General features: G+C 41.9%; 1 protein-coding gene and 1 pseudogene across 1 annotated transcript; one reads left to right on the plus strand and one right to left on the minus strand.

Annotated features, from left to right (window-relative positions):
- Positions 1-221: 221 nt before the first annotated feature.
- gtf2h4 (general transcription factor IIH, polypeptide 4) lies at positions 222-13409 on the minus strand. Its single transcript, XM_036970816.1, has 14 exons — positions 13234-13409; positions 12913-13031; positions 11043-11147; positions 10761-10892; positions 10357-10542; positions 9780-9888; positions 9608-9676; positions 9303-9386; positions 6500-6656; positions 5871-6001; positions 5312-5359; positions 4724-4802; positions 1811-1872; positions 222-716 (listed from the first exon to the last, which is right to left on the minus strand). The coding sequence occupies exons 2-14, from the start codon at positions 13026-13028 to the stop codon at positions 606-608; spliced, it is 1389 nt and encodes a 462-aa protein (XP_036826711.1). The 5' UTR covers positions 13029-13031; positions 13234-13409; the 3' UTR covers positions 222-605.
- A 5115-nt stretch (positions 13410-18524) lies between these two features.
- LOC118946524 lies at positions 18525-25133 on the plus strand (annotated as a pseudogene).
- Positions 25134-25640: the final 507 nt, after the last annotated feature.

The following is a 25640-nucleotide window of genomic DNA, read 5'->3' on the forward strand; positions in this document are numbered from 1 at the left end:
CAGTTAAGAACAAATTCTTATCTACAATGACGGACTAAGAACAGTGGGTTAACTGCCCTGTTCAGGGGCAGAAAGACACATGTCTTCATGTAATCTATTGTCAGCTCGGGGATTCGATCTAGCAACCTTTCGGTTACTGGCCCAACTCTCTAACTACTAGGCTACCTGCCGCCGCTACCTTCTGCCCCGTATTGCATAAGTATTGCAGACTAAGTCATACATTTCTTTAAATAATTTTATTTGCCCACCAACCCAAAATGAGACAATGGCAATATCACCAACAAAAACAGAGACAAAGCACTTGCTTTCTCCATTTTGTCCTACCCAGCACCAGTCACTGTAGCCTGGGTGCCAGTCTTACTCCTTACAGAATTACAATGTTTGGCTTGACAATGACAAAGTAGGTAAGAGCGCAAACAGATCTGGCACCAGGCTACAGCCATTGCGCTGCTGTGTCCAATTCAAGATCCAGTACAGTATATCCAGAACTCTCCATATACCTTCTTCAACCGTCACCTCTAAGGAAGACAACAAAAAAGTCCTTTCATGTAAAAAATACAATAAAATAAAAAAATCCTTGTTCTTCTCTTCTTCCCCCTCTGTTATCAAGTGTGACTCTTCTGTCGTTTCCAGAACCTCTTGACTTCGCCGTGTCCCTGCGGTGACACCACAATCACCCTGTGAGCCACATTCTGCCACACCAGACAGCCCAGGCCCTGGAGAATGAAAGACAGAGAGACAGAGAGACAGAGAGAGACAGAGACAGAGAAATACATTGTAAATACAACCCATATATTTTCCCTTTTGTACTTTAACCATTTGTGCATCGTTACAACACTGTGTGTGTGTGTGTATATATATATATATATATATATATATACATACATACATACACACACAATATTACATGTATTATTTTAGTCTTTATTCTTCTGAGAGTAATGTTTACTGTTCATTTTTATTGTTTATTTCACTTTTGTATATTATCTACTTCACTTGCTTTGGCAATGTTATTAACATGTTTCCCATGCCAAGAAGGCCCCTTGAACTAAAATTGAGAGAGGGGGTTTAAGTAATAAGACAGAGGTAGTATCCCAAATAGCACCAAATTCACTATGTAGGTGACAGGGTGCTATTCGGGATGCACTCCGAGGCAGTAGCCTGTGTGTCTGTGCTGGAGCAAGATAAAGTAACCTAGATTGTACTGAGAGACAATAGATTACACGAAGAGAAGGTCAGACAAGCAGTTGCTACATGTGACAGGGCCCGCAGATGTTAGGCTGATCATGCTAATGGAATTCTACCCTTGTTGAACTACAACTACAAAGTTCAAATAGTTAAGAGGATGTGTAGAAGATTGTAGCAAGGCTAATTTAAGGGTGCACAGTTAATGTCAGATCATGTAATGAGAAAGCGGGATACTTAGTCACTTGCACGTTGTAGTCATTTAGCAGATGGTCTTATACAGAGCGACTTACAGAAGCCATTAGGGTGAAGTGCCTTGCTCAAGGGCACGTCAACAGATTTTTAAACCTAGTCGGCTTAGGGATTCAAACCAGCTCGGTTACTGGCCCAACGCTAGGCTACCTGCTCTGGCATCGATGACCATAAATCCTGCTCCCCTAAGAAAGCAGCGGTATTGTCCCCGTCTCTAGACCCCCCCCCCCCCCCCCCCCCCCCCCTCCCCAAGGTCCTAGGTTGTAATTACACCTCTGATCTCATGTTGCTCCCATGACAATAATGTTCAACGGTGAGTTCATTGACAGAGAGAGAGAGAGAGATAGAGAGAAAATAAAACAAGATATCTGACCTGAGCTCTGTCCCGCAACACCTCAAAGTCAGCCTGGGAGAGGAACTGGTTATACAGCACTCCTGAGATGGACAGAGACACAGAGAGACAGACAGAGAGGTAGACAGGGAGGGAGGTAGAGAGAGGAGAGAGAGAGAATGAAAAGGTACAGATAGCTTATAGGCAAGGTTAAAGGTGCAGCCCACATCAATACTCTATCACCGATTACAACACATCTGAGAGCAGAGGTTCCAACAGACACATCACACACACACATCACATCACACATCACACACACAGCCTGTATTGACAGATTGCAATCCTACAGAGACGGGCCACCTTGTCAGTCATCCTACTATGGGAAGAAAATGAAACCCAAAAGAAATCAATCAGCTTTGTAAGTCCTCGCGGAGTAGCTAGAGGACAACGCAGGAGAAAGTAGAGGTTATGATTTTTCAACTCCGATACCGATTATTGGAGGACCAAAAAAAAACGATACCGATTAAAATCGGCCAATGTTTTGTAATAATGACAATTACAACAATACTAAATGAAGAATTGTAACTTAATATATATATATATAAATAAATAAATAAAAATACATTTAGTCTCAAATAATGAAACATGTTCAATTTGGTTTAAATAATGCAAAAACAGTGTCGGAGAAGAAAGTAAAAGTGCAATATGTGTCATGTAAGAAAGCTAACGTTTAAGTTCCTTGCTCAGAACATGAGAACATATGAAAGCTGGTGGTTCCTTTTAACATGAGTCTTCAATATTCCCAGGTAAGAGGTTTTAGGTTGTAGTTATTATAGGAATTATAGGACTATTTCTCTCTATACCATTTGTATTTAATATACCTTTGACTATTGGATGTTCTTATAGGCACTTTAGTATTGCCAGCCTAATCTCGGCAGTTGATAGGCCTGAAGTCATAAACAGCTCAATGCTTGAAGCATTACGAAGAGCTGCTGGCAAATACACTAAAGTGCTGTTTGAATGAATGCTACGAGCCTGCTGCTGCCTACCATCGCTCAGTCAGACTGCTCTCTCTCATATCAAATCAGACTTAATTATAATATAATAACACACAGAAATAAGAGCCTTGGGTCATTAATATGGTCAAATCTGTAAACGATCATTTTGAAAATAAGACATTTTTCGTTCAGGGAAATACGGAACGGTTCCGTATTTTATCTAACGGGTGGCATCCATAAGTCTAAATATTCCTGTTACATTGCACAACCTTCAATGTTATGTCATAATAATTTAAAATTAATAACGGTCTTTGTTAGGAAGACGTAGTCTTCACACAGATGGCAACGAGCCAGGCGGCCCAAACTGCTGCATATACCCTGACTCTGCTTGCACAGAACGCAAGAGAAGTGACACAATTTACCTAGTTAAAATAAATTCATGTTAGCAGGCAATATTAACTAAATATGCAGATTTAAAAACATATACTTGTGCATTGATTTTAAGAAAGGCTTTGATGTTTATGGTTAGGTACATTGGTGCAACGACACTGCTTTTTTCACGAATGCACTTGTTAAATCATCACCCGTTTGGCAAAGTAGGCTGTGATTCGATGATAAATTAACAGGCACAGCATTGATTATATGCAATGCTGGACAAGCTAGTTAAACTAGTAATATCATCAACCATGTGTAGTTAACTAGTGACTACGTTAAGATTTGTTTTTTATAAGATAAGTTTAACGCTAGCTAGCAACTTACCTTGGTTCCTTGTTACGCGGGTGCAACAAGTGGTCAGCCTGCCACGCAGTCTCCTCGTGGAGTGCAACAACAATGCCGATTACTGATTGTTATGAAAACTTGAAATCGGCCCAAATTTTAAAAAATCGGCCATGCCTCTAGTAGAAAGTACCTCAGAGTAGGTCAGGATATTTCTGGATCAAAGCGGGGTTGAAGTGGTGGCATCTTTGACAAGAGCAACTGCTTCTTCTCTTTTCTTCTCATGATTGTTAGTTCTCAAATATGATCTTATTTTAAAATATATACAGTGCCTTCAGAAATACATTTGCAAAAAAATACAAAAATTGAAGGTTTCTACTTTGTCATTATGGGGTATTGTGTGTAGATGGGTGAGAAGAAAAATATCAATTTAATCCATTTTGAATTCAGGCCGTAACACAACAAAATGTGGAACAAGTCAAGGGGTCTGAATACTTTCTGAAGGCATTGTGGGTCAATTATCTTTTCTACATACTATATCTGATTTTAGTCATTAAGTTTACACCGAAGACCTATTACCATCCCGAAAATTATTTTCTGAAGAAAAAATAAAGTTGTCGTTATAATATATACACTGATCCTAGATCAGCACTCCCAGGGGTTTTTTCTGCATAGAAACATTTTGTCAGTGAAACTGACAGCGACACTGTTTTGACTTACCCGGCCATGAAAAAACTAAATGTTTCTATGCAGAAAAAAAACCCTGGGAGTGCTGATCTAGGATCAGTTTAGCCTTTCAGATCAAAATGAATAGTATTAACATGGATAGAGGGGACCTGATCCTAGATAAGCACTCCTACTCTGAACCACTTGATACATACTGGTTTCATTTCAAAGCACTGAAGTCTTGCCTGGCCTGTTTTTCCCCCCAGCAACTGAATTCCTATCAACGGCACGTCTCACACGGTTCTTACCAGAGATCAGAGACACTGGGTGAGTGAATTCCTATTAACGGCACGTCTCACATGGTTCTTACCAGAGATCAGAGACACTGGGTGAGTGAATTCCTATCAACGGCACGTCTCACACGGTTCTTACCAGAGATCAGAGACACTGGGTGAGAGAGTGTGACCTCACCAACCATTAGGTGGGACGGACATAATTCATCACAATGACAAAAGAGAAACCTTCTCATGAAAACTTGTATTAAAACACAACACACACACACACACGGCCTCACCCTCAGAAAACTGTAGTCGATCTCTCTCCAGCTCCCATAGTCTGATCTGGTCTGTGATGGTGGGGGGCAGCACTGGGTTCTGAGAGACACAGAGAGAGTAGGTAGGAGTAGGCTTTGTCCCAAATGGCTATTCACTATGTCGTGTACTACTTTAGACCAGGGTCCATAGGGAATAGGGCACATAGGGAATAGGGCTCTGGTCAAAAGTAGTGCACTATATAGGAAATGGCGTTCCATTTGGACCAAAACCTTAGTCTGACATGGTAATGTCAGGATAAAATAGGAGTAATGACTCTCCAGCATGGGAGTCAAACAGGTCAGTCAGATATTACTGTAATCAACAGAACACAGAGAGGAGGAAGAGGCAAGAGAACGAGGGGGCGAGAGAAAGACAGCATGAGACAGAGAGAGGGAGACCGAGAGGGACAAAGAGTGACAGACAGCGACAGAGAGCGCAAGACGGACAGAGAGCGCGAGACGGACAGAGAGCGCGAGACGGACAGAGAGCGCGAGACGGACAGAGAGCGCGAGACGGACAGAGAGCGCGAGACGGACAGAGAGCGCGAGCAGATTGATATTTGGAGGTACCTGTTTGAGCATGACAGGATGTGCTCTGGTCCTTAGAAAGTGGAGAATCTGAAAAGCACAAAAACTTGACCGTAAAAACTTAAAACCCACACAACATAAGAAGCACCAATCCACCAAGTCATGTGCAGTATAACAATCAATTAAAACACACACAGACTGAAAGAGACAGAAAACATACATACTTTCCCAAACAGCTCAACCATGTATAACAGTGAGTACCAGAACTCCAATATACTGAACAGAGAAATCCATTAACACAAAACCTGACAAACTCCAAGCTGCCATTATGTTGTTCAGTAGTGTAAAGTAACCTGCCTACCTGCCGCGAGGAGTGCCTACCTGCCGCGAGGAGTGCCTACCTGCCGCGAGGAGTGCCTACCTGCCGCGAGGAGTGCCTACCTGCCGCGAGGAGTGCCTACCTGCTGCGAGGAGTGCCTACCTGCTGCGAGGAGTGCCTACCTGCTGCGAGGAGTGCCTACCTGCTGCGAGGAGTGTCTACCTGCTGCGAGGAGTGACTACCTGCTGTGAGGAGTGTCTACCTCCTGTGAGGAGTGCCTACCTGTTGTGCGGTGATGCCGTTAGCGATGGCTTGCTGTACTGACTCCCTGGTAACCTGGGCTACCACCACGTTAGGGAAGCGATAGAGACACTCACTAAACAGAGCCACCAAAGCGATCTGCAGCTCAGAGTCTGAGGAGGAGAAGACAGGTGAATAACGTAACACTAATTCACTACCACCTGGATATGAGAATGAGCCAATCAGAAAACACTAAACGAACAGTACGTAGCAGTTATCTGACAGACAGGAGATAAATAACTAAATTAATTAGTCAACATTATGCTTCCGTTATGAATATATTAATAACATCAATTACTGTATCTATGTATAAATACCGTGATTCAAACAAGTGTCAACACATTATTTTAAGTGACAGAAATTAAATAAGTTAACAGACTATACAATACCACCTGGAAATTAGTAATAAATGAAATACTACAATCTCAAACAATGAGAGAGGGATTTACACACAGGAATGAATCCTAAATTGAGATCAACGCAGAGAAGTCAGAGTTGAGGCGTAAATCTTGAAATTGGTCAATGGGAGATCTGAATGAAAACTTGAGTTCCTCTGGTTTCTGTGGTCCACACTGTCAGACTGCAGAGCTAGACCTTCCAACGGTACATACTGGTATAAGCATAGAGCCGATAGTTGGTTTCCACAACGATGAAACCTGAATCTCCAGTCCCTGGGGCAGCGCCCATAGCGGTGGAGGAAGAATTGGCGGAGACGCCAGCAGACAGAGTGATGGCCAGCCTGGTGGGGTAGTACCTTCTAGACTTCCTCTGAGGAGACCAGAGAGAGAGAGGGTAGGGGGTACAAGAGCAGGGGTGATAAGGACAGTGAGAAGAGATAACATGTTCTTAGTGTCTGTCCATGTTATTAGTGTCTGTCCATGTTATTAGTGTCTGTCCATGTTATTAGTGTCTGTCCATGTTATTAGTGTCTGTCCATGTTAGTAGTGTCTGTCCTTGTTAGTAGTGTCTGTCCTTGTTAGTAGTGTCTGTCCTTGTTAGTAGTGTCTGTCCTTGTTATTAGTGTCTGTCCATGTTATTAGTGTCTGTCCTTGTTATTAGTGTCTGTCCTTGTTAGTAGTGTCTGTCCTTGTTAGTAGTGTCTGTCCTTGTTATTAGTGTCTGTCCATGTTATTAGTGTCTGTCCTTGTTATTAGTGTCTGTCCATGTTATTAGTGTCTGTCCTTGTTATTAGTGTCTGTCCATGTTATTAGTGTCTGTCCATGTTATTAGTGTCTGTCCTAACATCTTGCTCTTCCACCAGATTTTTGGGGGTTTGTTTATTTGATAGCACGTACAAAAAATAACAAAAATAAATACATTCTACAAGCTTTAACACGGAGAAGGTATTTGTGATTCATTTGAAAACAGCATTACAGCGCTCCCGAGTGGCACAGCGGTCTAAGGCACTGCCTCTCAGTGCTAGAGGCGTCACTACAGACACCCTGGTTCGATTCTAGGCTGTATCACAACCGGCCGTGATTGGGAGTCCCATAGGGCGGCGCACAATTGGCCCAGCGTCGTCCGGGTTTGGCTGGGGTAGGCCGTCATTGTAAAATAAGAATTTGTTCTTAACTGACTTGCCTAGTTTAAAAAAAAAAAGGTTAAATCAATACAAATAAAATATGCAGAGGGTTTTATCGTCCTCTCAGCAATTCTTTCTTATTTACAATGGTCCCTCACATAAGCCTTTGAAATGCTATGACACTCTGTGGAGAGTGGGCCTGGGAGTGTTCAGGTTACTGTAAACTTGGTATCGTTTGATTGGTCAATGGGGGTTGGTTTTGGGTTAAAAGGTTAACCCATTCAGATGTTATGAGATGACTTTTTTGTTTTTCTCTTTTGTTCTCTCTCTCTGTTATCCTGGTTCCAGTCCATGGAGGAAGGTTGTATGATCCAGTCTCATTTCCTAGGCTTCTAGGCCCAGTAAGCCTCTCTTTGTTCCTGCTTTGTCCTGTAAGTTAACTTTAGGATCTATATGGTTGGAATACTATGGTATAATATGGTATAATATGGAATAATATGGAATAATATGGTATAATATGGAATAATATGGAATAATATGGAATAATATGGAATAATATGGTATAATATGGAATAATATGGTATAATATGGTATAATATGGAATAATATGGAATAATATGGTATAATATGGAATAATATGGTATAATATGGAATAATATGGAATAATATGGAATAATATGGTATAATATGGAATAATATGGAATAATATGGAATAATATGGAATAATATGGTATAATATGGTATAATATGGTATAATATGGAATAATATGGAATAATATGGTATAATATGGAATAATATGGAATAATATGGAATAATATGGTATAATATGGAATAATATGGAATAATATGGAATAATATGGTATAATATGGAATAATATGGAATAATATGGTATAATATGGAATAATATGGTATAATATGGTATAATATGGAATAATATGGAATAATATGGTATAATATGGTATAATATGGTATAATATGGAATAATATGGTATAATATGGAATAATATGGAATAATATGGAATAATATGGAATAATATGGTATAATATGGAATAATATGGAATAATATGGTATAATATGGAATAATATGGAATAATATGGTATAATATGGAATAATATGGTATAATATGGTATAATATGGTATAATATGGTATAATATGGAATAATATGGTATAATATGGTATAATATGGAATAATATGGTATAATATGGTATAATATGGAATAATATGGTATAATATGGAATAATATGGAATAATATGGTATAATATGGAATAATATGGAATAATATGGTATAATATGGAATAATATGGAATAATATGGTATAATATGGAATAATATGGAATAATATGGAATAATATGGTATAATATGGAATAATATGGTATAATATGGAATAATATGGAATAATATGGTATAATATGGAATAATATGGAATAATATGGTATAATATGGAATAATATGGAATAATATGGAATAATATGGTATAATATGGAATAATATGGTATAATATGGAATAATATGGTATAATATGGTATAATATGGAATAATATGGTATAATATAGTCTTGTAATGATAGTTAATGCTTTGTATAACTTAAGATTTATGCCTTTGTATGTGAATCCATTCATTTCACAAAGTAATTAAATATTGTTTTTTTTTATATAGATAATTCTCAAACCAATTCTTGCTAGTCAACGTCAACTCGTTGCCTAATGCTTGCTTGTATATTTAAAAATGATGTTTATGGAGTCAGAGAAACATTTTAATAGGCTAATTGCTTAGTCTTATTACGAATCACATGTGAGGCATTTATTTATATATACACACACGCCAAATATTACTGTCCACTACAAATTGTAGCTACTTTGCTATTTCTCCTTCACCATATCTCACCTTTCTCTGGAAGACGAGGCCGAACTCCCTCAGGTGCTGTAGAAAGGTGAGCAGAGATTCACTCATCCCCTCCACTGAGTAGTCCTGGGGCACAGGACAAGGGTGACAACATCAGTCGATAAGAGAATATAAACAGAATATTCCATGATTTAATAATCCAAAGTGACTACGAAATATTTTTGACATGACCGACACGACATCACGTCCATACGGTGTAGAAATCCATCAGTGGTTGAAGTTGAGTGTTCTGCATGGAATGCAGGTAAGTCGCCAGGCAGCTGAAATTTCAGTACTACAAGACTCACCCTGCCTAGAGTCGAGAAACTGAGCTGGAACAAGAAGGACAGAATCTCCACCAAGTCCATTCCACGAGTCTGAAAGATGAGAAGGACAAGAAAGAGTACATAATACTGGGAGAGAAGTATGTCTGTGCGCCTCTGTGCGCCTCTGTGCGCCTCTGTGCGCCTGACGACCTACCTGTGCCGTGTTGAGATACTGTAGGGTGAAGTACCAGAGCTGAGAGGCTGTGTCCAGGAGGAGGAACTGGAAACCAGCTGAGGTGATACAGGGAGCATCTCCAGCCTCACTGGAGGAGGGGAAGAGGTGTAGGATACATGAGAAAGAGGATAGAAAAGAGAGGAACAGAGTGATTTAGAGAGGAACAGAGGGATTTAGAGAGGAACAGAGGGATTTAGAGAGGAACAGAGGGATTTAGAGAGGAACAGAGGGATTTAGAGAGGAACAGAGGGATTTAGAGAGGAACAGAGGGATTTAGAGAGGAACAGAGGGATTTAGAGAGGAACAGAGGGATTTAGAGAGGAACAGAGGGATTTAGAGAGGAACAGAGGGATTTAGAAATAATATTGTGATGGGGTAAAAAAAAATATATATATATACATGGAAAACAGAACAATTGAAAGTGAAAATCCCAAACACATTAACACAAAAATAATGTAGGTAAAAATAGTGACAAAAAATACAAAATGACAAGAAACAAAGAGTGTATGTGTTTAACATTGACTTCATAGCGGTCCCTCAGTGAGGTGGTACCTACGTTCTCATGAGGCCAGCCTGAATGAGGAGCTGGGACAGGTCCTGGCTGACTGCAGCACTGGGACAGCCCACCATGAAGTGGAGAACCACCTCCCAGCGCTCCAAAGCATACTTATCCAGACTCTCCACGTCACGGGCATGTCTGTCAGGACCAAGACTGTCACCCTGGTCTGCCCACGACTTACCCCTGAGAGGAGGAGGAGAGAGAGGAGGAAGAGGACGTGGTGGAAGATGAGGTGGTAGTGGAAGAGTAGGTAGTGGAGGAGGTGGAGGAACAGGAAGGGGAGGAGCCTTATGAAAGACATGTTCACCAAATTTTATCTTTGGTAGTTCTACTGCTAGCATATTAAACCCCAATATGTATTGTAGATACTAAATATCTTACAAATGAAAGAGTTGACTTACCCTCCTAATAATGCTATTCTCAGGTTGTCTTTGAATACGGGGTTCAGAATGTTTCCCTGCAGGCCTCCCTGCAGCTGCTGGCTGTGCCATAGTCTGAGACCAGACAGCACAGAGACACACTGATCATGGTCCCTGAAGGAAAATAAGAAAATCAGGCAATTTTAGAACACAAACTACAGAAACTGAAGGTTTACTGACAGTCATTTAACAACTTGGCAGTTGATTGAATTTACAATACAGCATTGGACAGGTACTATGTATGATTCAGATTCATAGACTTACTTTTCACTGTCTTTTTTCACCCAAAGAGCCACCGCAGCCTGAGGAAGGGGTTGGTCTAGAAACAGCATTCGCATTACATAATTCTTGGCCAATGGGGGGAGCTCTCTGTCAAGCAAGGAAACAAGCAGATAACTGACTCCCTGATTTACCTTGCATGTGAGTCCAGTAATACCCAAAATACCTATAGTCATGTATGTAAACTCAGCAAAAAGAAAATGTCCTCTCACTGTCAACTGTGTGTATTTACAGCAAACTTAACATGTGTAAATATTTGTATGAACATAAGATTCAACAACTGAAACACAAACTGAACAAGTTCCACAGACATGTGACAAACAGAAATGGAATAATGTGTCCCTGAACAAAGGGGGGGGGGGTCAAAATCAAAAGTAACAGTCAATGCAGCTGGTGGCCACACCAGATACTAAGTACTGCAGTGCATCTCCTCCTCATGGACTGCACCAGATTTACCAGTTCTTGCTATGAGATGTTACCCCACTCTTCCACCAAGGCACCTGCAAGTTCCCAGACATTTTTTGGGGGGGAATGGCCATAGCCCTCACCCTCCGAGCCAACAGGTCCCAGACGTGCTCAATGGGATTGAGATTTGGGCTCTTCGCTGGCCATGGCAGAACACCGACATTCCTGTCTTGCAGGAAATCACATACAGAATTAGCAGTATGGCTGGTGGCATTGTCATGCTGGAGGGTCATGTCAGGATGAGCCTGCAGGAAGGGTACCACATGAGGGAGGAGGATGTCTTCCCTGTAACACACAGCGTTGAGAATGCCTGCAATGACAACTAGCTCAGTCCGATGATGCTGTGACACACCGCCCCAGACCATGACGGACCCTCCACCTCGATCCCACTCCAGAGTACAGGCCTCGGTGTAACGCTCATTCCTTCGACTATAAAATGAAAATCCGACCATCACCCCTGGTGAGACAAAACCGCGACTCGTCAAAGAGCACTTTTTGCCAATCCTGTCTGGTCCAGTGACAGTGGGTCCATAGGTGACGTTGTTGCCGGTGATATCTGGTGAGGACCTGCCTTAAAACAGGCCTACAAGCCCTCAGTCCAGCCTCTCTCAGCCTATTGCAGAAAGTCTGAGCATTGATGGAGGGATTGTGCGTTCCTGGTGTAACTTGGGTAGTTGTTGTTGCCATCCTGTACCTGTCCCACAGGTGTGATGTTCGGATGTACCGATCCAGTGCAGGTGTTGTTACACGTGGCCACTGAGAGCACGACCAGCTGTCCGCCCTGTCTCCCTGTAGCGCTACCTTGGGCGTCTCACAGTATGAACATTGCAATTTATTTCCCTGGCCACATCTGCAGTCCTCATGCCTCCTTGCAGCATGCCTAAGGCACGTTCACGCAGATGAGCAGAGACCCTGGGCATATTTTTTTGTGTGTTTTTCCAGAGTCAGTAGAAAGGCCTCTTTAGTGTCCTAAGTTTTCATAACTGTGACCTTAATTGCCTACCGTCTGTAAGCTGTTAGTGTCTTGACAACCGTTCCACAGGTGCATGTTCATTAATTGTTTATGGTTTATTGAACAAACATGGGAAACAGTGTTTAAACCATTTATAATGCAGATCTGTGAAGTTATTTTGATTTTTAATTATCTTTGAAAGACAGGGTCCTGAAAAAGGGACGTTTCTTTTTTTTTGCTGAGTTTATATGTTACAAGGTGAAAAAAAAAAGTGTAGACAACCTGTGTTCTGTTCCATATATGTCATTAAATAATAGCACACGGTATTATGTACATTACAGATCAATTGTGTACTAAACCATAGCAAATAGCAGGACTTGTACATGTCATATTTTACAGTTACTTTCACAGTATTGTTTAAATGGACTGATCCTGTACCTGTAGACAGCCAGACATGTGGCCGGATGATTGTACAAGCGGTCTAAGATCTCAGGGCTCAACTCTTTCAGATACTCATGGAGGTTCTTGCATTGTAACTGAACGCGCAGCTTCATCTTCTACAGACGACAAAAACATGTTTAAAAAAAGATGCAACATGACAACTATAGTAAGAATTAAATGTGTTTCTTCTATGGCTAACATAATGACACAATCTGAAGAATACAAGCTTAGCTAGCAAGCTAACGAGGATGGAATGGAGCGTTTTAAAGTGAGACAGAAAGTGTAATCAACCATGTACATCATCATTGTATTGTTTACCTTATGGTTGGGTATCGGAAAGGTCCAAAATAATTACTATAAACTAATAAATTCAGAAATGTTCAGCATCTTCATTTTCTCAGCAAGTGAATAGAAGCCATGTTGGATGATCACGTGATTCAGACATCCAGAAGGAGCGTTCTGATTGGCGCAACTCCTTTTGCTGCGGTCAACGCCACAGTGAAATGTAAATGTAGTCTTTTATTTTTTATAAATAAAGATGACAATAATTGCTCATTTATACATTTGTAAACATGAAGTAGGTTGTTTAGATAAATTCACTGTCATTACCTGACAGCGTTGGCAAAATGTAGAAGGGAAAGGATAAAATCAACACGAAACATGTTAAAAAGACATGTTTTAAATACGAAAATCACACTTGAAAAATCAGTATTCGAATCTCATTCAAAATCCTGCGGCTGCAATCCAACTGATGTGGCAAAGGCATTAAAATGCTTAGCACCGCAGAGCGGTTAGCCTAAGCCTCATTACGAGTAATGAAGGGCAATGAATAGCATAACAATTGTGTTTTCGCCAATACGATCTCAAGTTCGCATTACATTGATCAAACGCATTCTTGTTTACAGACGAAAGAAAGGAGAAGAATATTGAAGGAGGTCCAGGAGAATGGGGAAGCATCTCAATCTCTTCTCAGGGGTCCCTTTTCTCTTTATCTGTACAAATCAAATCAGAAAAAGTAGCATATCCACTCGCTCACGAGTAAACATTTAGAATATGTACAGTTTATTGGGTATGTGCTCGTCACATTGTGGTGCAGAACAACATAAAAATGGAATAGATTGATGAATCTGAGGGTGAGAACGGCTCAGAATATCCTTGGTGAATTGGTGTTTTGAGTGAGATGTAACGGGTGTGTACATTCTACATTACCTGTAGAAGACAGCCTGTCCTTCATCTGCATATCTCATTTGTCTGGTGTGATAAACCATCCCTTCTTTATTGCAGTGAGAGCAGCGCCTTTCAATCTTGAGTTTGAGGAGGTCAGAGAGAAGACATTGATACAGTGGAATTCAAATCTGAGCACGGAGGTCTGGAGTACTGCTGTTTTTCTGTTCTACCTGATAATTAAAAATGTGTCCCCGATTAGAGGGGATGAATGAAAATCAGAAGTGGAACTGTCTTTGGGGTCCAGCTTTGAATACACCTGCAGTAGTGTACTATTACACTAAAATGTCTCATTTGGTAGTTTATTGATCACTTTAGGAACTTTATAGGTGAATTCTTACCACAGCCGCCATGAATTCCCCACACCAGTTCTGAGTCCTCCACCTCCACAGCAGCAGTGGACAGTTCTAGAGGGTTAAAGACAACTAAAGACTTGACCTCTTGACCTGAAAAATACTAAAGACTTGACCTCTTGACCTGAAAAATACTAAAGACTTGACCTCTTGACCTGAAAAATACACACACACAAAAAAAAACGGTTATATCAAGGGTCCCATACTTGTGATGACAAAGGAGACAATATTGTGACAACTACTTGTTTGTCTTTGTGAGAATAGTTATCTAGCCAGGGGTGTATTCATTAGTCGGATTCCGTTGCAAAACGCTTATTCTGTTGCAAAATATTTAGCAGCTTTATGGGACTAATGAATACATCCCTGATCCCAGATCTGTTTGTGCCGATGACACATATATACATACACATATACATATATATACATACATATACACATATCTATATATATATACACACATATACATATATATACATACATATACACATATATATATATACATGCATACATATATATATATACACACATATACATATATATACACACATATACACATATATATATATATATACATGCATACATATTTATATATATATACACACATATACACATATATATATATATATACATGCATACATATTTATATATATATACACACATATACACATATATATATATATACATGCATACATATTTATATATATATACACACATATACACATATATATATATACATGCATACATATTTATATATATATACACACATATACACATATATATATATACATGCATACATATTTTTATTTTATTAATTTTACCTTTATTTAACTAGGTAAGTCAGTTAAGAACAAATTCTTATTTTCAATGACGGCCTAGGAACAGTGGGTTAACTGGTCTAGGAACAGTGGGTTAACTGCCTTGTTCAGGGGGCAGAACAACAGATTTGTACCTTGTCAGTTCGGGGGGTTTGAACTTGCAAAGGCATTTTGTATTTATTCTGTAATGATTTAACACAATGAAATGTTGTTTAAATGCTGAAAACTTTGTCCCTATCAGCCTATAGGTTCGCACTCGCAGATGCAATTATTCTATTTCTTTGTAGGCTAATAGAAATAATATAACCTAAATAATTCATTTAGGCTCCTTGTCTGGCTCCTGACCTATTTAGTATTTATATGACGTGGCCTATTTTCATGATTATTCAAATACGTTTTATTCAAATCCGTATGGTTTGGTTTCAATACCTGTGAGCGCAGAGCGGTATTTCCAACCACTTGGTATCCAAGAGATCATCAGACTCTGGGGAAGTAGATAAAGGGCTTCATTGCCAAAATCCTGAAGTGTCCCTTTACGCATCTTGCACTATGATGGGCGCATTTCATGTCTGTATAAGATGGAAGTGTCTCCTTGTCATGTACTGACAGGTTGATGGGGCCAACCGACAGGACATGTTTATCTCTCCCCACCTTCCTCTTTCCCCTGGCAGGACATGTTTATTTCACTCTCTCTCTCTCTCTCTCTCTCTCTCTCTCTCTCTCTCTCTCTCTCTCTCTCTCTCTCTCTCTCTCTCTCTCTCTCTCTCTCTCTCTCTCTCTCTCTCTCTCTCTCTCTCTCTCTCTCTCTCTCTCTCTCTCTCTCTCTCTCTCTCTCTCTCTCTCTCTCTCTCTCTCTCTCTCTCTCTCTCTCGGCAGGACATGTTTATCTCACGCTCTCTCTCTCTCTCTCTCTCTCTCTCTCTCCCGGCAGGACATGTTTATCTCTCTCTCTCTCTCTCTCTCCCGGCAGGACATGTTTATCTCACTCTCTCTCTCTCTCTCTCCTGGCAGGACATGTTTATCTCACTCTCTCTCTCTCTCTCCCGGCAGGACATGTTTATCTCACTCTCTCTCTCTCTCTCCCGGCAGGACGTGGAGATGATGTGGATGCGGTGGGACATCGGTCAGGAGGGGATATTCTGTCCATTAAGAAGGAGCGTGTGAAGGGATCCTTTGTGTCCATCCATTCCTCTGGATTTAGAGACTTCCTGCTGAAGCCAGAACTGCTGAGGGCTATAGTGGACTGTGGCTTTGAGCATCTCTCTGAGGGTGAGTAGAACCAGACGGTTGTAGTCTCTACGGGCTTTTAAAACACAACACACTGGGGTATTCATTAGTGCACCGCGAAGCAAGACGTTTTGCAACGAAAACTAGCAGTTCTTATTAGGCAAGTTCAGGTCAGTTCCTTCCCGTTTCGTATCGTTTGGTTCCTAGTGAAGCCATTCCTGTTGAAGAGCTGCAGGGGTCAGCCATTCACTGGCTAATACAATAAGCCTACACTGAAATCTTCAAACCACAGTGTCATTAATCATATAAACTGTCAAACTATAATCTGCAAGCGATCAGGAAGTAATAGCATCAATGATTTTCCTTGAAGGGATACTTCAGGCATCCTAGCAGATACCCATAGACTTCTAGTCCTTGTGCTAATGCTAGTTAGCATTGACTCGTGACTCAAGCAGATACCCATAGACTTCTAGTCCTTGTGCTAATGCTAGTTAGCATTGACTCGTGAAACTACCTCTTAACTTCCTTCATACTCAACACAGAGATATACAAATGGTATCCACAAGTTCACCTGACTCTGGGGAAGTAGATCATCCCAAAGTATCCCTTTGTAAGGTTGTTTTTGATTTAAATCACTTAGTTGATAATTGTTGTTGTTGTTGTCATCTGGACTGTTTATAGAACTAGTGTTGTTGTTGTCATCTGGACTGTTTATAGAACTAGTGTTGTTGTTGTCATCTGTACTGTTTATAGAGCTAGTGTTGTTGTTGTCATTGTCTCGGTCCGTCAGCCCATTAGTATATGTGAAGTACTAAGCTTTCTAATGAATTAAACTACCCACCTTGGCCACTTCTCTCTTTGTTTAGGTGTCCTGTGCTGGTGACGTGTCACACCTGAGAGTTGTCGTTTCAGATCAACAAGGAGTCTTGAGAGATTCTCCATGCCGACTATCAAGGTATACAATGTTTATCTACACCCTTTAAAACCTTAAGTCTTGATAAGAGCTGCAGTGTTTCAGTAAAAAATCAGAAGCTGACCCAAACTCCACATCGTTGGTAGAGGTGCCGGCTAACGGAATAGCAAACTGTTTTAAAATAAAGACTTGTTTTTAAAGCGCGCTGTTTCGCCACCGCTGCGCTCCCCGAGTGGTCCATCTCAGTGAGGCGTCACTACAGACCCTGGTTCGATTCCAGGCTGTATCACAGTGGTCTAAGGCTGCATCTCAGTGAGGCGTCACTACAGACCCTGGTTCGATTCCAGGCTGTATCACAGTGGTCTAAGGCTGCATCTCAGTGAGGCGTCACTACAGACCCTGGTTCGATTCCAGGCTGTATCACAGTGGTCTACGGCTGCATCTCAGTGAGGCGTCACTACAGACCCTGGTTCGAATCCAGGCTGTATCACAGTGGTCTAAGGCTCTGCATCTCAGTGCTAGAGGCGTCACTACAGACCCTGGTTCGATTCCAGGCTGTATCACAGTGATCTAAGGCTCTGCATCTCAGTGCTAGAGGCGTCACTACAGACCCTGGTTCGATTCCAGGCTGCATCACAGTGGTCTAAGGCTTTGCATCTCAGTGCTAGAGGCGTCACTATAGACCCTGGTTCGATTCCAGGCTGTATCACAGTGGACTAAGGCTGCATCTCAGTGAGGCGTCACTACAGACCCTGGTTCGATTCCAGGCTGTATCACAGTGGTCTAAGGCTCTGCATCTCAGTGCTAGAGGCATCACTACAGACCCTGGTTCAATTCCAGGCTGTATCACAGTGGTCTAAGGCTCTGCATCTCAGTGAGGTGTCACTACAGACACCCTGGTTCGATTCCAGGCTGTAATCACAACCGGCTGTGATTGGGAGTCCCATAGGGCGGCGCACAATTGGCCCAGCATCGTCCGGGTTAGGGTTTGGCCGAGGTAGACCGTCATTGTAAATAAGAATTTGCTCTTAACTTATTTGCCTAGTTAAAATTAAAATAAACACTGTTTTTCTCTCACCAGGGGGCAATGTTCTTTGGTGGCCTGTCTATAAAGAAGATTGAGGAGGTGTTGAAGAGGGAGTGTCCCCATGTGGTGGTGGGGTCGCCAGGGTGAATCCTTGCCCTGATCCGCAACAAGACCCTCAACCTACCACACATCAAACACTTCATCCTGGACGAGTGTGACAAGATGCTGGAGCAACTTGATGCATCTGATCTCCTCACAGTATCTGAATGACACTCAGAAAAAGACGCGGGGTGTATTTACTAGGAACCAAATGAAGCAAACCGTCCGAAATGGAGAGGGACCTACCTACCTGAACTTGTCCAATTAGGAACTTTTGTTTTTGTTGCAAAAAACATGTTTCTACAGTTTGCTACGCAGTGCACTAATGAATACACCCCTGATTAATCAGCAGCATCCATTATTTACTCAGCTATAGTGAGTGAAAACTGACTTCTCCCATCTCTTTCTTTCCGTTCCCTCAGACATGCACAGAGACGTCCAAGAGATACTCCGTCTGAACCGCCCATGAGAAACAGGTCATGATGTTCAGCGAAGAGATCCGCAAAGAGATCCGCCCCATCTGCCGAAAGTTCATGCAAAAGATGTAATTACACCTCCTCTCCTCCTGTATCCACCACGCCTCTCTCTCCCCGCCACACCTCCACCCATCCCCCCTGCCTGGTGGAACGAGGAGTGAGGGGTGCCCCTACGGCCGCCTGAGTCTGATATGAGTGATAAAGTGATGTCTTTCTATATGCCAAACAGACCCACCTCTGTAAGGGAAGTGCCAGCCCATTGACATAGTTCTATGTCTAACTCAGTACAATAATAACTTACGGTCACTAGTGTAGTGGCTAACCTTTCACCAACATGTCATGCATTGCGTTAATGGGATCTCAGTTATTGACTGGCTTATGTTGTTTGTCTTTCTTAACTTCATGGCGATGTTGAACGCTGTCCGGCAGGCGCAAATAGGTCCAGTTTTCAGTCTGTACGCTACGAATCGGACCTCCCTGATGTCACGATGCTTTAGTTCAAAAGCAGTTAAATAATCTTGTAATCTAGCCGAGCAAAAGCAATATGTCACGACTCCTAATCTTCCACCTTTTTTTTTTTATTTATGAAGGAAACTGCTTTACCAGCCTGGCATGAGTGTGTACGTTCTGCTCCGAGCTGCTCGTAACAACTCCCCCAGCTCACTGCCCTGTAGTTAAGAGAGGACTCTCCCTGGAGCTGGAACCACTCAAACGACAGGCACATCTCTCTGAGGAGAGAAAGACACATTTAAGCAAATATAAATTATCTCAAAGAACCTCAGTCAAACAAAATAAAACGAGCAACTAGAGAAATGAGGAGGAAGACTTGACAAGCACCGAGTTCTGGAGAGTAAATGAAGTGGACGCTGCCTGGCTCTCTGGGCCGCTGCAGTTCATTAGTTTCCCAACAAAGTGGTAGAAAAGAGCAGTGAAATTGCCTGGGTCCGCCGAGTCGATCCAAAACGCCCCATTACCTCTGTCAGCTAGTCTGCTTTTGAAATGGAATTGAGGTAACTGTCTGGAGATGGCTAGATAATGACTGTCTCACAAGGGAAAATGGCCGCTATTCTGTCCTTAAGCTGCTACCCAAGCATCAGGACAGCTTGGTAATAAATCACAGATTGAACCTTGTCACAACCCACTGTCCAGACAGAAGGGTTCACAACCCACCGTCCAGACAGAAGGGGTCACAACCCACCGTCCAGACAGAAGGGGTCACAACCCACCGCCCAGACAGAAGGGGTCGCAACCCACCATCCAGACAGAAGGGGTCACAACCCATAGCAGTTATTAATTCAGACCCGTAACCAATCAGATGGTGGTAGACTATAGCAGTTATTAATTCAGACCCATAACCATTCAGATGGTGATAGACTATAGCAGTTATTAATTCAGACCCATAACCAATCAGATGGTGGTAGACTATAGCAGTTATTAATTCAGACCCATTACCAATCAGATGGTGGTAGACTATAGCAGTTATTAATTCAGACCCATAACCAATCAGATGGTGGTAGACTATAGCAGTTATTAATTCAGACCCATTACCAATCAGATGGTGGTAGACTATAGCAGTTATTAATTCAGACCCATAACCAATCAGATGGTGGTAGACTATAGCAGTTATTAATTCAGACCCATAACCAATCAGATGGTGGTAGACTATAGCAGTTATTAATTCAGACCCATTACCAATCAGATGGTGGTAGACTATAGCAGCTATTAATTCAGACCCATAACCATTCAGATGGTGGTAGACTATAGCAGTTATTAATTCAGACCCATAACCATTCAGATGGTGGTAGACTATAGCAGTTATTAATTCAGACCCATAACCATTCAGATGGTGGTAGACTATAGCAGTTATTAATTCAGACCCATAACCAATCAGATGGTGGTAGACTATAGCAGTTATTAATTCAGACCCATAACCAATCAGATGGTGGTAGACTATAGCAGTTATTAATTCATACCCATAACCAATCAGATGGTGGTAGACTATAGCAGTTATTAATTCAGACCCATAACCATTCAGATGGTGGTAGACTATAGCAGTTATTAATTCAGACCCATAACCATTCAGATGGTGGTAGACTATAGCAGTTATTTATTCATACCCATAACCAATCAGATGGTGGTAGCCTATAGCAGTTATTTATTCAGACCCATAACCAATCAGATGGTGGTAGCCTATAGCAGTTATTTATTCAGACCCATAACCAATCAGATGGTGGTAGACTATAGCAGTTATTAATTCAGACCCATAACCATTCAGATGGTGGTAGACTATAGCAGTTATTAATTCAGACCCATAACCAATCAGATGGTGGTAGACTATAGCAGTTATTAATTCAGACCCATAACCAATCAATCTTCGTGAAGTTTTAGTATTATATTATTTTAAGTTTAGCATTATATTATTCAAGAATGTCATTAGAATGATGAAGATATGGACAGTTGAAAGCGAGCAAGTAATGAAGCAACAATAGAGAGAGAAAGAGGAGGTAGGCTAATAACATTAGGGAACATATTATTATGTCAGCCTACTAATTATACAAATAGGGCCCTATTATATTTCAAAATATAATTTGCTAGCCTATGCTAGCCTATGCTAGCCTATACTAGCCTATGCTAGCCTATACTAGCCTATACTAGCCTATGCTAGCCTATTCTAGCCTATGCTAGCCTATGCTAGCCTATACTAGCCTATGGTAGCCTATGCTAGCCTATTCTAGCCTATGCTAGCCTATACTAGCCTATTCTAGCCTATGCTAGCCTATACTAGCCCATACTAGCCTATGCTAGCCTATACTAGCCTATACTTGTAACTCTGTAGGCCGCATATGCTGCACCAGTATCGCAGTTTCTCTCCCAGCTTTATCGTGGTTTGAACGATGTGAGTAATTCCAGTCCTTATGATACAGTATAATACAGTACAGTAATACAGTTCACACTAAAAGAAGATGAGCCTACTGGAGCTAGTTTGATTGATTTAACCAGGAGAGCATACAGCTAGCTACATCTATGGGCTTTTATGTTTTTCTGTCGTGTGTAATGTCCAGGATTATGACACAATCATTTGGGCTTAAAATGTCTTTAATGTAGGGCTCATTAAATGTCTTGTAGGGCTCATCAGGCTCAGGTATCATTAGACTTGAATGTTCGATCAAAGCTCTAATCAAATCCAGACATAAGTATATATATGTATAGGCTTTATAATGCTTTTTGAAGGACACTTCCTGTTTTGGCAGGAAATACTGAGACAAAGGGCCTGTAAGTAAGCATTTCAACGCAAGTTCTACCATTGTTTTATTCTGCGCATTTGACAATTAAAGTTTTTCATTTTATTTTATTCTCTGGATTGAACATTTTGTAAAATACTGGGAAAATATTCAACCATAACACACACACACTAACGAAGCAGCATCTTCAAATGCGTTTGAGGACAGTTCGGATTCTAAAATTAACAACATAATTCTAACTATATGCTGAAAAAATATATAAACGCAACATGCAACAATTTCAACGGGTTTTTCCTGAGTTACAGTTCATATAAGGAAATCAGTCAATTTAAATAGGCCTTAATCTATGGATTTCACATGGTTGGGCCTGGGAGGGCATAGGACTACCCACTTGAGAGCCAGGCCCAACCACTGGGGAGCCAGGCCCAACCGCTGGGGAGCCAGGCCCAATCAGAAGGAGTTTTTCCCCACAAAAGGACTTTATTACTGACAGAAATACTCCTCAGCAGCCCCCCCTCTCCCCTCTGACGATCCCCAGGCGAAGAAGCCGGATGATGAGGTCGTGGTCTGCGGTTGTGAGGCCGGTTGGACGTACTGCCATATTCTCTTTAACAACGTTGGAGGCGGCTTATGGTAGATAAATTAACAGTCCATTACTTGGCAACAGCTCTGGTGGACGTTCCTGCAGTCAGCATGCCAATTGCACATGCTTTCAAAACTTGAGACATCTGTGGCATTGTTTTGTGACAAAACTGCACATTTTAGAGAGGCCTTTTATTGTCCCCAGCACAAGGTGCGCCTGTGTAATGATCTTGCTGTTTAATCAGCTTCTTGATATGCCACACCTGTCAGGTGTATGAATTATCTCGATAAAGGAGAAATGCTCACTAACATGGATGTAAACAAATTTGTGCATAAAATTTGAGAGAAATACACTTTTTGTGTGTATGGGAAAATTACAGGCTATTTTATTTCAGCTCATGAAACACGGGACCAACACTTCACATGTTACGTTGATATTTTTTGTTCAGTATATATATGGGTCGGCAGGTAGCCTAGCAGTAAAGAGCGTTGGCCTGTAACCGAAAGGTGACTACATGAAAAATCAGTCGATGTGCCCTTAAGCAAGGCACTCAAATTGGACAAGAACGTCTGCTAAATAGAAAACATTTAAAGATTCAAAAATTGGTTGCATATTGAAAGCCAATTGATTACAGTATGTAATAAACTTAAGGTTAATCTATATTAAATGTATATTGTTGACTTCTATCTATGTTGTAGTGCCTCATAGTAAATTATGTCCGTGATTTAATCACATAGCACATCTAACTGGCAGAGACTGTTCCATCATTGTTAAAATTAGGCACAGCTGCTACCAGAGAGACAGGACCAAATTAGTGGCTAAATGAATGTGTTTGTATGTTATGATGATGAATCGATCTTATTTCAAGTGGAGCAGCCATAGTGATTCCAATGAAGCCTTTTTTGTTTTGTTACGATGATGAATCGATCCTTGTCTCATCGCTGCAACTCCCCAACGGGTTCGGGAGGCGAAGGTCGAGTCATGCGTCGCCCGAAACATGAACCGCCAAACCGCGCTTTTTAACACCCGCTCGCTTAACCCGGAAGCCAGCCGCAACAATGTGTTGGAGGAAACACCTTTCAACTGACGACCGAGGTCAGCCTGCAGCCACCCGGCCGGCCACAAGGAGTCGCTAGAGCGCGATGCGCCAATTAAAGCCCCCCCCCCCCCCCCCCCCCCCCCCGGCCAAACTCTCCCCTAACCCGGACGACGCTGGGCCAATGGTGCGCCGCCCTATGGGACTCCCGATCACGGCCGGTTGTTATACAGCCCGGGATCAAACCAGGGTCTGTAGAGAAGCCTCTATCACTGTGATGGCTTTAATTAATGTAGTACTTGTGGTTACGTGATTTCATCTGATCACTATGGCTTTTCATTTCATCATATCTATTTTTTTCCCCCCAAGTGTTGTGTGGATAGTAGTGACTAGTGAGAACTGTCTGGCTGCCTATGTTCATTTGTGTTGCATCAGTATGTCCGTGTGTATCCTGTGTGCGCGTGCATGTCCGTCTGTCTGTGTGTGTGGGAGGGCAGGGTGTCAATCTAACTCGCCCATCCCTTTTCTTTCTATTTCACTATCTCCTCATGTCTCCCTGCTTCACCTCTACCTCGTCACCTTAACCACTACTCTCTGGGAACCATTCAGTCCTTGTATACTTTCCCATCCCTCTCTTGAACGTGTATCAAACTACATACAACTCCTCTGTCCCTCACAAACCACCACCACAACACCCTGGTGCCTGGACCAACCATTCAATACCCCTGTCAACAAATCCTTCCCACCCCCATTTAACTCTCCTCAAACACCCTCCTACCGTCCCTTTCCCACCCCCATCTACTCTCTTCACAAGTCTTCCTCATTCCCCTCCCCACGCCTCACCCCTCCTTCCCACCCTAATCCTCTGCACCACCCCTGTCTGCTCCACCCTAACCCTGTCCCACCCCCTCCCTGCTCCACCCTAACCCTGTCCCACCCCTTCCCTGCTCCACCCTAACCCTGTCCCACCCCCTCTCTGCTCCACCCTAACCCTGTCCCACCCCCTCCCTGCTCCACCCTAACCCTGTCCCACCCTCTACCTGCTGCACCACCCACCCTAACCCCGATCTCACCCTGCTCCGCCCAGCCGATGGAAATCTTTGTTGATGATGAGACCAAGCTGACTCTCCACGGGCTGCAGCAATGAGAAACTGAAGGACAAGGAGAAGAACAGTTAGCTCTTTGATCTCCTCAACGTGCTGGAGTTCAACCAGGTACTGTAATTCAATCATGATGTTCCAGAGGCACATACTGTAGCAGGAGAAACTGAGGATGTTTTTTTACAGCTAACTGGGGAAGTTTTTACATGCAAATTCAGTGTAAAGCCAGTGTCTGAGTTCAGCCAGGTACTGTGTTTCATGTTCCACCGTGGTACATAACAGGGAAACAAAAATGCTGACTAGACGAGTAAAGTTTTGAAAATGCAGTACGTGTGTAGTGAAATGTGTTGTTGTTTCCTGGTGGTGATCTCTGGCCCAGTGTGTGATATTATTATAGATGGTGATCTCTGGCCCAGTGTGTGATATTATAGATGGTGATCTCTGGCCCAGTGTGTGATATTATTATATATTATAGATGGTGATCTCTGGCCCAGTGTGTGATATTATTATATATTATAGATAGTGATCTCTGGTCCAGTGTGTGATATTATAGATGGTGATCTCTGGTCCAGTGTGTGATATTATTATATATTATAGATAGTGATCTCTGGTCCAGTGTGTGATATTATT

The sequence above is a fragment of the Oncorhynchus mykiss genome, chromosome 32 (assembly GCF_013265735.2).
Source record: "Oncorhynchus mykiss isolate Arlee chromosome 32, USDA_OmykA_1.1, whole genome shotgun sequence".
Taxonomy (NCBI): Eukaryota; Metazoa; Chordata; class Actinopteri; order Salmoniformes; family Salmonidae; genus Oncorhynchus; species Oncorhynchus mykiss.